General features: G+C 38.5%; 1 protein-coding gene across 1 annotated transcript; it reads left to right on the top strand.

Moving 5' to 3' along the window:
- Window positions 1–301: 301 nt before the first annotated feature.
- On the top strand, window positions 302–9,365 carry TDRD15 (tudor domain containing 15). Its single transcript, XM_066314730.1, has 2 exons — window positions 302–380; window positions 1,989–9,365. The coding sequence occupies exon 2, from the start codon at window positions 1,994–1,996 to the stop codon at window positions 7,859–7,861; it is 5,868 nt and encodes a 1,955-aa protein (XP_066170827.1). The 5' UTR covers window positions 302–380; window positions 1,989–1,993; the 3' UTR covers window positions 7,862–9,365.
- Window positions 9,366–12,429: the final 3,064 nt, after the last annotated feature.

The raw sequence follows: 12,429 nt of genomic DNA, 5'->3' as shown, positions 1-12,429 counted from the left end.
GGACTTGCTTCAACATTTCCATGTTCTTCCTGTGCTGGGGACCCCAGAGCTGGATGCAGCACTGCAGGTGGGGTCTCAGTGGGGCAGGGCAGAGGGGCAGAATTTTCTCCCTGGACCAGCTGCCCACGCTGCTTTTGATGCATCCCAGGTTGCCTTTGGATTGTGAGTGGGCAGTGCTGGCTCATGTTGAGCTTCTTGTCAACTAACACCGCAAAGACTTATCCTCAGGGCTGCTCTCAGTAAGAGAAGTAGTACAATAATTTAGCTCAGTGTATTTTTCTACTGTCGTTCTGCACAGAGAGATACAGAGTTGTTAATTACTGGGTCGTGTTTCCTTTAGAAGACCTGCTGTGAGTGAATAAACCTTACAAGGGGGAAAGGTGAGTAAACAGCAAAAGGCCATTTTGTAAACTTCAAAAGTGTGACTGTGTCAGTGTGATGCTGTTACTCAGGCTGTGATAACAGAGAAGCATTAATACACAAATTGACTTATTTAGTTATGTGTTAGTGCAAATAGGGCAGAGTTTCAGTGAAGAGAGAAAAAAAAAAAAAAAAGGAAACAGAGTTTCAGTCAGGCCCCTTCAAAAGTTTAAATCTTCAGTGAACAAATGTTTCTTCCAGGCAGACAGGAGCAATTCCTTTAAGGCTGTTTTCTTTCATTAAAGGCACACAGATTTTCACTTCCTGTTACAGGGGAAGGTGCAAAGAAAGGGCCTTGTTGCGGCAGGAATTTGTCAGATCTGGGTTTGATAGTTCTTTTACTGGGAGTGTGTTTTATTGTTTTTTTGTGTTCAGTGGTTTTGGTTTTTTGGGGGGTTTTTGTTGGTTTTAGATGTTATACATCCTTCTGCCCTACTGCTTTACAGTAGAGGTGCTCACTTATAATAGAGTATGGTTGGTTTTTTGTTGAGCTTTTTTTTTTTTTTTTTTTTTTTTTAATTTTTTTTTTTTAAAAAGAATGTTAGGGATCAATATTTTTCTGAAGACAGGTTGTATATTCAGTAGCTACTTCGTGTATGCTTGTGATGAAAATTATCATGACAGTTTCACTGAAGATTTTTTTGCAGGCCAAGGGGGATTTTGCTCCAAAATCTTGTAGTTGAAACTGAAAGCTTAAGTTCCACCTTTACATAAAAATTCATAAATCAAGGTTATCTTTGTCCAGACTGTCCTTGAGTATTTATCCACTGTCTTTGCTTTTGATGTTGTCTATCTCAAATTACTTTGTTGGAACAGCAGTTCATTTAATAGAATTGGTTGATTAAATTATGGTCATGCACAGCCATTTTAAACAGTGTGATGTCACTGATTCACTGAATCATTGATATATGAATTGAACTGGAAGTTGGGCTTCAAGACTGGATTATAGATCAGAAAAGTACCTGAATGCTTTGAAGATATTTAAACTGTCGGATCTGGAATGTTGAGACCATACAGAAACACAGTTGTCACTGTTGTTACTTGATGAGCAGTGCAGAAATGTTGCACATACATATTAATCTCAGGATGTCCTTGCAATTATGAGAACCTTAAATATGCCGTTGCTACGGACAGCCAGAGTAAACAGTAGAGCATGGAGCTCTAAATTGCTGGTAATTTAAAGAAGTGGTTTGGACAGAAAAAACAGGGTGAATAGGGAATTAGTCCTTGGTCCTTTACCTATTAAAAAGAAACAGACTGGAATACCTTGGTGTTCTTTTGGGAGCAACATTTTTATTAATCTCAAGTGATAAAACCAGACTGTAGCCACAGAGTGAATCCAGAGGTACTTCTTTTCATGTTATCTGAGCATGTCTTTGCTAAGAGAATTGTGTGGAGTGTATCTCAGTTGCCTAAAACGTGACATTCTTGAATGTTTGCTGTATGTTTTAGCTAGAATTTTAGTAGTATGCTTTTAAACCATTTTGAAAACAAATGTCATGTTTCATGTAAGGAATTGCAAAAAAAGCAGAAAGTTATCAAGATGATCATACTCCTTTTCTTTGCAGACAGGATGGAATCTCTGACTCCTTCACCAGGCTCAGTAGATAAGAAATTGAAGATAACTCATGTAGAATGTCATCCTGAGTGCTTGGTTATAGTGTTCCAGGCTCAGTACAACACAGGGTGTGAGCTTGACTATTACATACTACAAAATGAAATGCAGCGTGTGTTTAAAGTAAAAGGTGATGTCTCTGTTGGAGGATCTTGCTTGGTGGAAGATACAGAAGGAGAATGGCATAGAGGAAGAGTTCTGAGGAAGAAAGGGAATATCTATGAGACTTTTCTTATAGACACTGGACACGTGTTGGCTGTTGAGGAAACACATCTTGCTGCTGCTTGTGATGAATTGTTTCAGCTGCCTCCAAAGGTGATTTTGGGTGTTTTTGCAAGCATACTTCCTCTTGGAGAAAGATGGGGTCCAAAAGCTGTTAACTATTTTTCATCTCTGGTAGGATTACAGATCACAGGTCATGTGAAAGCTGTTACACCATATCAGCTGTTCATTCTAGAAGTGCCTAAGATTATTACTGATGTTCTTGAACTGCAGCTGGGTAAATTTATTGATGGAGATTCATTTTGTCTTGTTGTAGAAACTTTAAGTGCATTGCCCCAAGGAATGCTTTGTAAGAGAATGCCACAACTGTTGAAACAGAAATATCCATTCAGGGAGTTACTTACCTTAAATAACTCTGAGAAACAAACAGATTTTTGGCACGTTCCTGATCAGCTCTTTCCACGTCTACCTGTTGGCAGTCAAGAAAATGTAAAAGTAACTGGTGCAATAAGCCCAAATAAATTTTATTGTCAGATACAGAAATGGCAGAAAGAGCTGGAATGTTTGACAGGAGCTATGCATTTGCACTATGAAACTCTTGTTGGAGAAAATACCACATCTTGTGATAGTTTAGGGCTGCTCTGTGCTGCCAAGAGGCAAAATGGACAATGGCATAGAGGAGTGATAAAACAACTTCTCTCTGACCATGTCGAGGTCTGGTTTATGGATTTTGGCATTATTGAAACTGTGCCACCTAGTTGTATTCGGAAACTGAAAGCTGAGTTCATGACATTACCAATGATTTCTTTTCCATGTGCACTGTCTTGTTTTGGTAGTCAGGATGAAACAGTAATGAAATTTCAGCTCAAGGAACTTACACAAGCCTTAATAGGACAAACCTCTGTGTGTGTCCATGTTGATTTATATAACAACACTGAACGCTTGTATTACATAACGCTGCAGAAACAAAATCTTGGAATTCATGCTGAGCATCCAGAAAACCAGAATGAGGCAGCTGCACCCTGTGTCTCACTTTCGAAAACAGAAAACAGAAGTGTTGCACTAAACCACAAACTAAGTCCTGAAAGAAACATTTCATCTAAGAATTACAAAGATACAAAAATCTGCTTACCTGAATGGGACGTTTCTTTGTCCGTCCAATACAAGAGAGAAGAGATGCAAATAAACTCATTTTATGGAGCTTTTGTAGTATATGTCGTAAATCCATCTGACTTTTGGATTCAAACGTGTAGATACCAGAATGAGTTTCAGATGCTGATGAAAAATATTGCCTGCACATACAGTCAGTGTAGAGATGATGAGATGGTCCTTAAAAAGCCAGAACCTGGGTTGCTGTGCTGTGCTCGGTATAGCAGGGATGGGTGTTATTACCGGGGTGTCGTCACAAAAGTGTTTCATGTTAGCGTTATGGTTTACTTCTTGGATTTTGGAAATATGGATACAGTACCTTGTCAATATGTGAAAACATTGCTTCCCCAGTTTTCTGATTTACCAGCTTTAGCTATGTGTTGTTCCCTTGCTTGCACATTTCCTGTTGATGGTGTGTGGGTTAAAAAAGAAACTGATTTCTTTAAAAGCATGGTGTTGAACAAACCACTTCTGCTTCATGTCATTGGAAAGCAAAACAACAAGTACATTGTTAATGTGCAGTGTCATACTGGTTCCCTGCAGGGAAATGTTGCCACCTGTATGGTTCAAGCTGGTTATGCTGAATATTGGCTAAAGCCACCAGATTCTGTTCTAAGGGCCACAAAAAAGCAGCACAGCAGGAATCACCTCAAATGTAAAAAAGAAAAAATCAATGCAGAGAACACCAGTAATATTTGCAAAAACAAGGTATCTGGAAATGGAGATGTACTTCAGAAGGAAAGATCATTAAATGTGCCACCAGTGCCTAAGGAATGTTTTGTGCCATCCTGTTTGGGAGAAGGTGCTGTCTCTAAAATGCATAAATCAGTATGTGAAGAAAAACTAGTTTATAAGGGGCTCATGTTTAAACCAGGAGCTGTTTATGAAGTGGTGTGTTCTTGCATTTTTTCCCCAGCAGATTTTTCATGTCAGCTGCAAAGCAAATTGCCAGAGCTACATAACTTAATGAGAGAAATTCAGACATACTATAAAGATCATACCAGTCCCTACAAAGCTGGACAGGTTGCCTGTGTTGTTAAGTGTCCCAAAGATGGGAAGTGGTACAGAGCAGCTGTTGTGCAGCAGGTATCCACAAATGAAGTTGATGTGGTTTTTGTAGACTATGGTTATCGAGAAAGAGTTTCGCTTAAAGATGTTCAGGGTGTTATTCCAGATTTCCTAACTCTAGAGGGTCAAGCGTTTCGATGTGGACTTAAAAATGTGGTCTTGCAGACTGACTCACTTAATAAGTCTGAAGAAGTGCATAGACAATTTGAAGACTTCATTTTTTCTTCTGGAGGACCGCTGACTTGCACCATTTATGCTCTTGTTCTTGTGAGCCCCAACTGTTTATGCAATGTGGTTGACTTACAGACCCCACTTATTAGTGTAGAGGAATTCCTCAGGGAACGTGGTCTTACCCAGTCTGAATGTGTTGGACGGAGAAGCCTTTCGTATTTGGGTTCTCTATACAGTTTTTGCTATTCATCTTTTAATATGAAAATTGGAAGTGAAGAGGAGGTTTATATAACTCACGTAAACAGTCCTTCAAAATTCTATTGTCATCTTAATAGAAACACCGAAACTCTTGAGGCATTGATGAAGAAGGTTAATGATATAAGTAAAACGTCAAGTAATGGAAGTTATCGTAGTAATGCACGACTATGCATAGCTAGATATGTGGAAGATGGTCTCTTTTACAGAGCTTTGGCTTTTCCTGTAGAATCAACATCCTTTCTGTGGGTTCACTATGTGGATTTTGGAAATAAGAGTATGGTGGAGCGAGACCAGTTGATTCCTATTCCAGATTCTGCCACTGATCTACTATTCACACCCATGCAAGCTGTTAAATTCTATCTGTCAGATCTTAGGGGCGCAGAATTTCCAGCAAGAATTACTACATGGTTTGTAAGAACATTCCTTGGTAAACTGCTGAAGGCTGTAATTTTATCCAGAGAATCAGATGGAAAGATTGTTGTGGAGTTGTATGATGGACAGCTCAAAGTAAGTCAGAAAATTAAAGAAAAGGTATTAGAAGAGTTGGCATGGGAAAGCCGTACAGAACAATTGAGAAGTAATGAAAGAGGGCTATGTCACATGAAAAATGACAAAGAAATTGGTGAAGTAAGTGTTAAAGATCCTGAAATACTTCAATTGAAAACTGAAGTGAAAGGCCAAGTCCATGGTGAGTATTACCAGGCAGATACTGGAGAGAATTTCAGAGATGAAGAGCAAACTGCGTGTGGCTCACCAGAGTTGTGCAGTGGATTCTCAAAACAAACTTTACAGGACAGCAAAGAACAAGGTTTTAGAAATACTTTCAGTGCCCTTCCAGAGAATGCAGAGAAATGTTGGATAGGACAACCTGCTTCTCACTCACTCTCTTATTCTGCTTTATATTCAAAGGAAAAAACTGTAAATGCTCTCTCTGAATCTCAGAATGAAAGACCAAATTGTACAGGTCAACAAGAAAAGAGTAGTAAAAATATACCTACATTAATCAGTCTTCCTCAACGTGATATCCCGGTGAACACCAAAGTAACAGGTTATATTTCTCATGTGAATAGTCCATCAAGTTTCTATGTTCACTTTGCAGAGGATGAAAACTTAATAATAAAACTAGCAGATGATTTAAACGAAAGCTTGGACAATAGAGGTCAGGAAAGTTGTTTAAATGAGCTCATGGTAGGGGATCTCATTGTTGCAGAGCACGATGCTGATTGTTTTTACTATAGAGCAGTTATTAAAACTCTGAAATGGGGAAACTCCTATGAGGTAGAATTTATTGACTATGGTAATGCTGCAGTGGTAAGTTCGTCAAAAATCTGCCGGATTCCAGAAAAGTTCTTAACTCTGCCAAGGTTTAGTGTTCATTGTTTCCTTAGCAGTGTAAGAAGTTTTCCTGGTGAAAACTGGACTAAAGAAAGTGCTGCTTATTTTGCAAGAACAGTAAGTGACAAGCCAATAGCTTGCAAGTTCTTACAGCAACATGGAGAAAAATGGGAAATAGATGTAATTTGTGATGGAGAGTCTTTGTCTAACAGCCTTTTGCATAAAGTAGACAGCATAAGGTTGAAAAGCACGTGGATATTTGCTTTGGAAAATAAGCCTAAACAAAATGGCAGTCCTCGAAAGTTGAAGAATAGATTAGGTGGCCACAATAAGACCAAGGCTGCTGGGATGAAAAAGATTTCTGTAAAACCCCTAAATTTCCTTCATCAGGTTTTAAATTCTGGACAAGTAGAAGCAGCAGAAGTAGTTAATATTTCAAAGAGTGGAGAGTTTTATGTACAGTTACTTAAAAATCTGCAAGTACTACATGAGTTAAATGTAATGCTTGAGAAAGAAGCACAAAGAAGTGATTTGCTTAGAGTGGATGACATTGAAAAAGGACTGGAATGCATTATACAATCTGAAAAGGACTTAAAATGGTATCGATCAAAAGTGATAAAGAAATTTGTCAGGGAAAAGTTAATGCTAGTTTTTTTCATGGATTATGGCATGTGTGAAATGGTGTCCTTAAATAATGCAAAGATGCTCAGTGATGACATTAAAAGTATTCCTAAACAAGCGGTTTTTTGTAGATGGAATTGTTTTAAAAACCTGAAGAAGATTCACTTAGGCCATGTAGTAAATGCACTTCTGGATTGTGAAATAAGGATCTTGTTTTTGAGATATTTGAAATCATCTGATATCTGGGAGGTAGATATTTTAATAGGAGAAATTACGCTTCAAGAGTATTTGAACCAGTTCTTAAGTAATTGTTGGACAATTGTTGGACCAGAAAAGCGTAGTGATACAAACTGTAAGGAGTTTGATATGTCATTCAAGATAAGTCCAGTCATGTGGATGCTGCTGCGTAGTGGCAGAACATATCCTGGGTGTGCAACTGCAGTTACTGATCCTTCGAACTTCAGCATCCAGTTTGAAATCTTCTTTGATTGCATGCAAAACTTGTCCTTGCTGCTCTCTGACCTTCCTGAGGACTTGCCAGCTCTGCCAGAAGAACAGGTGACACCTGGTGCTACCTGCCTGATCGAGTTTGGGCAGGAAGCAGAGTGGTACAGGGCAGAAATTAGTGAAGTAACAAGTCAGTCTGTTGTTCTTACATTTATTGATTATGGCTTTCTGAGGACCATCCCTTATTCTGATATCCATAAACTTAAACTTGTTCCAGAAAGTCTGTTATACTTGCCACGCTTGGCACACTCTTGCTCTTTGCATGATACAGTTCCTGGCAAGGGGGAACACTGGAGTGAGGAGGCTATACTTCTGTTTCAGAAGCTTCTTCATAAACCAGGTCTGATACTTCATTTTATCCACTACGGCTCTGAAATGAAGTTAGAGGTAGATGTTCTGTGTGAGGATAGCAATCTCTCTGATGCCCTAATTGCTGCAGGCCACGCAGTCTGCTCTCACAGTAGGTGCTGTCCAATTCAAGTTGACAGACTCTAATCAGAAAAAAGAATTGCAAGTGAAGTGACCAGATTCTAGTTACTATGCTTCCCGTTTTGAACCAGAATACAATTACGATGAAAATTCTGATTTTGCTGACAGAAATTGGGCAAAGAAGAGAAACAAAAAAAGCTTTTCGAAGCGCAGCATTAGCTATAAAAAAGTTCCAAAGAAGGGAGTGTGGTAGAGTGGCTGCTGGAATACCATTAACAAAGGATCTGAGTTTACAACACTGAAAGGAAAGAGAACCTACAAAAGATGGACAGTACTGTGAGAACATTGCGATTTTTTTCAGCATTATGATGACAAGAAAAGTAAAGTAGTCATAACACAGAGTAAATCTGCTACCAGAACCACTGGCGGGGACTTGTCATTCTGATGTTCTACAGTCTGAAAAGACAGTGTGTGAAGCTACTGTCAAAGAATTAGTTGAATAATCAGTAGGCTGCAGTTAGAAAAGCCCTACTTCAAAGCAAAATAAACCAAACAACCTTTTTGTTGGAATGCTGTCAAAGTTTTTGTATGTATATGTATGTAATCTTTATTTGCAGTAACATCTGGTTTACAGTGGTGATGTCTCCATGTTTTGGATGTTCAGAAAACAAAGGTGCCAGACATAGTCTTTTCTTTGTTTCTGATTCCAGAGTTTCCATGTGAGAAAAGTCTTAGCATTTCTGGATCTGCATCCCCATTAATGGGAGAGACATGCATTAAGTTGTTTTCAATTACCTCTTGATGTACAGATGCCATTGCCTCTTCTGAAGGTTCTCTTGGTATCTGAATTGCATAATTTTGGGTTTTTTCACTGTGCCAGGCATGTGTGATCCACTGATATCTCTCCGTCTTCCTCTCCATCTGCCAGAATGAAGAGAGGGAGTTTTCTCCAGGTGCTTAGTGAATACACTGTGAAGTCAAAATATTGTTTGTATCATAAAGTGGAACATTCAGAAACTTTTCTTCTTTTCTTTGTGGGAGGAGGAAATTTCAGAACTGAAAATTATGTTAATACTGTGTATCTTAGAAGAGTCTTTTTTTTTTCAGGATCTAGTTTGAAATGGTAAGAATTTGTCAACTGTTTTTCTGATTTATTTATTTATTTTATTTTTTGCCCTCATCTCCTTCCTCAGTTGTTTTGGACAAAGATGAAGAGTCCTGAAGCAGTGAGTGGTTTTCTTTGTATGCTCTGTGATTGAATTTCAGTGAGAAAATTAATACAATCCTAATGATAGACAACATATTTAATGCATCTCTAGAAGTAAACAAGATTTAACAACATATATCCCCTTTGCCCACCTGCCCCACCCACACCTCCCCTCCCTATCACCATGTATTTAATTCATGTGAAAATCTGAAAGCTTTATCTGGCAAATAGATTTTTAATATTTTTTTCAGTAAGAGAGGCATGTCTGGGAAAGTCAAATAAGAGGGGAGACAGTGCCAGCTGATCTTTACAAGGCTTACTCTGCTGGTGAATTATTCTTGAAGCTTGTAACATTTTCATTGTACAAGTGAAAAATGCCCATTACTAACAAATCAGAAAATATGTAAGATCAAATTTCTCAAGTAAATACTATGTAAAATATCAGTAGTGTTATGTTAATATAGTGATTAGAAAAAAGTGGTGGGAGTTGTAACCAATTGTGATTGTTGTCTTTATATTGTACTGCTTCTTTATATTTCAGAATTTCAGGTTTTTCCTGCTTAAAATTGTAAGATTACCTGGCACATTTTTTGTCAGTAGTTAGGCATACTGCTGGCTGTTAGTATAAAACACAAAGGTTGTATTGTGCAACATTACTCATGTTGAGTGATGACTTTTACACTCGCTGTGCTGGTTCATTGTAGTGCGACGTAAAAGCACTGACACTTGGGTGTTAATTAACACTGATTGTAACTTCTGGCTGTCTTTCAGTTGGAAAAGTAGGATCTTGGGCATCTGTTCTTTGTAAAAATCATTTGGATACCCTAAAAGGAAAAATGTTGTGTACAGTAATACACAACTTGTATGTATTAAGTTAGATGAGTTTTTTGCTAATGTACATTGTGCTTTAACTTGTATGTGGTTGTAAAATATAGCTTCTCTAATGTTACGAAATGGAGCCTGGAAATGATGTATGAATAAAAAAAAAATAAACAGCTGTGTGTACTATTTATATGTTCTGCAGACTGCAAATGTTAGATTTAGTTGCAAGAACGTGTTTTGTTTTCAACTTTTAATGAGATGAGCTTATGATAGTAATTCCATTACTGAAGGTCTGATACTCAAAATGCTTCAATTAAAAATCTGAACAAATGCAGTACTTTCTGTAGTAGTAATTTTTTTGCTAAAATTTAATTTTAAAGTAATATTTATCTTTTTTGTATTTTTGTATTTCTTTATACTGTATAATTGATGACTGATTATTTTTAATCCACAAAAGTGATAGAGAAACAGTATCATTTGTTTGGAATTCAAAATGTTCATATGGGTACTGCCTTTTTGTCATTAATAAAATAATACTATAAATAGTAAATAAAATGTTTATCTCCTTTGTGTAACTTTCCGCTGCCTAAGACATTCTGAAGTTTTCTGTGACCTTTGCTGTTGATCAGTACGTTGGAAAATACCTGAAGCTACATCAGTATGTATTGTGTGGGACTTCCAAGAGGAAGTACTTCTTGCTGATTTTGCTGAACATTTTTGGCTGATTTAGGAGTAACTTTGCACTGCTTCCAGAGGAAATGTGGTCAGACTTGATCCGTCAGAAATTGTGGGCCTCTGAGTTGGAAACAAGTTCATTGAGGATTCATGTAGGAAGAGAGGCAAAGGAAAAAGCTTTACTGGGAGTAGGAGATGGTAGTTCAGGGTCTTTGAAAGGGCTGACTAGTTATGAAATGTTTGCATGGGTCGGGCAGCATAGAAATACAAGCTTTCAGGCAGAAATCGACGTTTCAGTGATAATAAACTATTGTGTTAAGATTTTTTTCAGTAAAAAAGTTAGGAAATTAGTTGCGAGTGTCGTGTTTGAAGAAGAGCTCCTAGAAACTAACAGATAATCATCTGTTTCATAAAGGCAAATTAAAGGACGGAAAAGAGCCTTTGACAGTGCTTTTAATTACCCATTAATTACCAGTTAATTACCAGTCTCTGGAGGACTACATGCACGTGCTTGAGGGTGGTTGTGTTAGCTGTAGACCGAGGGCTGGGGACATGTTTCACTTTTCACAGACAACTGCACTTCCTGCCCTCACTTTTTTGCCAGCCCTTTGCTTATCTTTGCCCACACTCCCCCAAATAAACAGCCCATCCCAAATGTAATAGATATGTCTGGCCACGATGGCTGCATCTGAATCAGTAGACTCAGGATCCACAGACAACACAATAGCCAAGGGCTACTCTGAGCCATAGTGCTGGTCAAGCCTGGGCTCAAGCCACATTTGGAAAAAACTTAACTGCTATCATTGCTATGCAGATACGACTATGAGTCAGTTATCTCACTTCATAAGTAATAGAAAGCCCAGGGCCTGTTGAGAATTTGTGCTGGACTCTCCTTTTGAGTAGGGACACCTCTCATGGTTACTCCTTGAGGCTGAGATTGCTTCCTGCAGCAGATTTTCAGTAAGTGAATAATAGCTTATTAAACTTCAGAATCTCAGCTGTGTGATACAAAGGGTTGATTGGGCGCACACAATCCTTTAGACATAAACCGTTGACCAAAGCTGAGATTAAGGCTGAATCCAGCTACAGCTAAACTCCCTTCTTAGAGAGAGTTGGAAAGCAAGGGGGGGTCCTTTCTGAGGCTCGTGACTCAACAGGAGGCTCTCCCTGTCAATTTTGTCTGACCCTGACCTCTATGCAGTAAATAAGTGTATCTTGCCATTAGATTTTGTTAAACCATTCTTAAATTATCAATTGTTTTTTATCAGTAAACGTTTTGCTGCTTCTTTCTTACAAGTGTATCACACTCTTATCTGTGATAAGGAAACAATGGAGTATTAGTTTGCACATTATAAAGTAAAGTTTGCACATTATACCAAGTTGTAATAACACCTTAAGGACCACAGGCAGCAATCCAGAGAGAGAAGCTGGAGAAATGGGTCAGTAGAAACACAATGAAATGTAAAAGGAACAAATGGCCATAAATTAAAATGAAAGGTTTAGGCTGGAAAGCATGATCTTTTCAGAATGAGGACAGTCGAGTGTTGCAGAAGGTTGCCAGAGAGATAGCACAGTCTCCATGCTTTGTACTTACCAACACCCAACTGGATAAAATTCTGAGAAACCTGGTCTGACCGCATGGCTACCAGGTTCAGAGCAGGTTAACTGAGGGAACTCTAGAGGTACCTCTTCACTTGAATTTCCCTGTTACTGCTGCAGCTACTCCTCGTACCTTAGGAACATCCAAAGCCTTGCTTTGACTACTCAGAAGGGATCACGGTACTTTTGCCCTGGCAGATTGTGTTGTCTCCCACTTAAAGACAACTCCTGTGTACACACTGCAGAGTGTATAAGCTACATGGAAGTACAAGAAGAAGGCAGAAAAGACTTCTTCCTCAGAAACCCAAGGAGTTCTCTCTTGATCCCTTCT

The sequence above is a fragment of the Sylvia atricapilla genome, chromosome 3, assembly GCF_009819655.1.
Source record: "Sylvia atricapilla isolate bSylAtr1 chromosome 3, bSylAtr1.pri, whole genome shotgun sequence".
Classification (NCBI taxonomy): domain Eukaryota; kingdom Metazoa; phylum Chordata; class Aves; order Passeriformes; family Sylviidae; genus Sylvia; species Sylvia atricapilla.
This window is presented reverse-complemented; position numbering and strand designations above follow the sequence as displayed.

Excerpts from the sequence above, each read along its gene's own strand:
- TDRD15 (XM_066314730.1), top strand. The coding sequence starts at position 1,994 with ATGGAATCTCTGACTCCTTCACCAGGCTCAGTAGATAAGAAATTGAAG.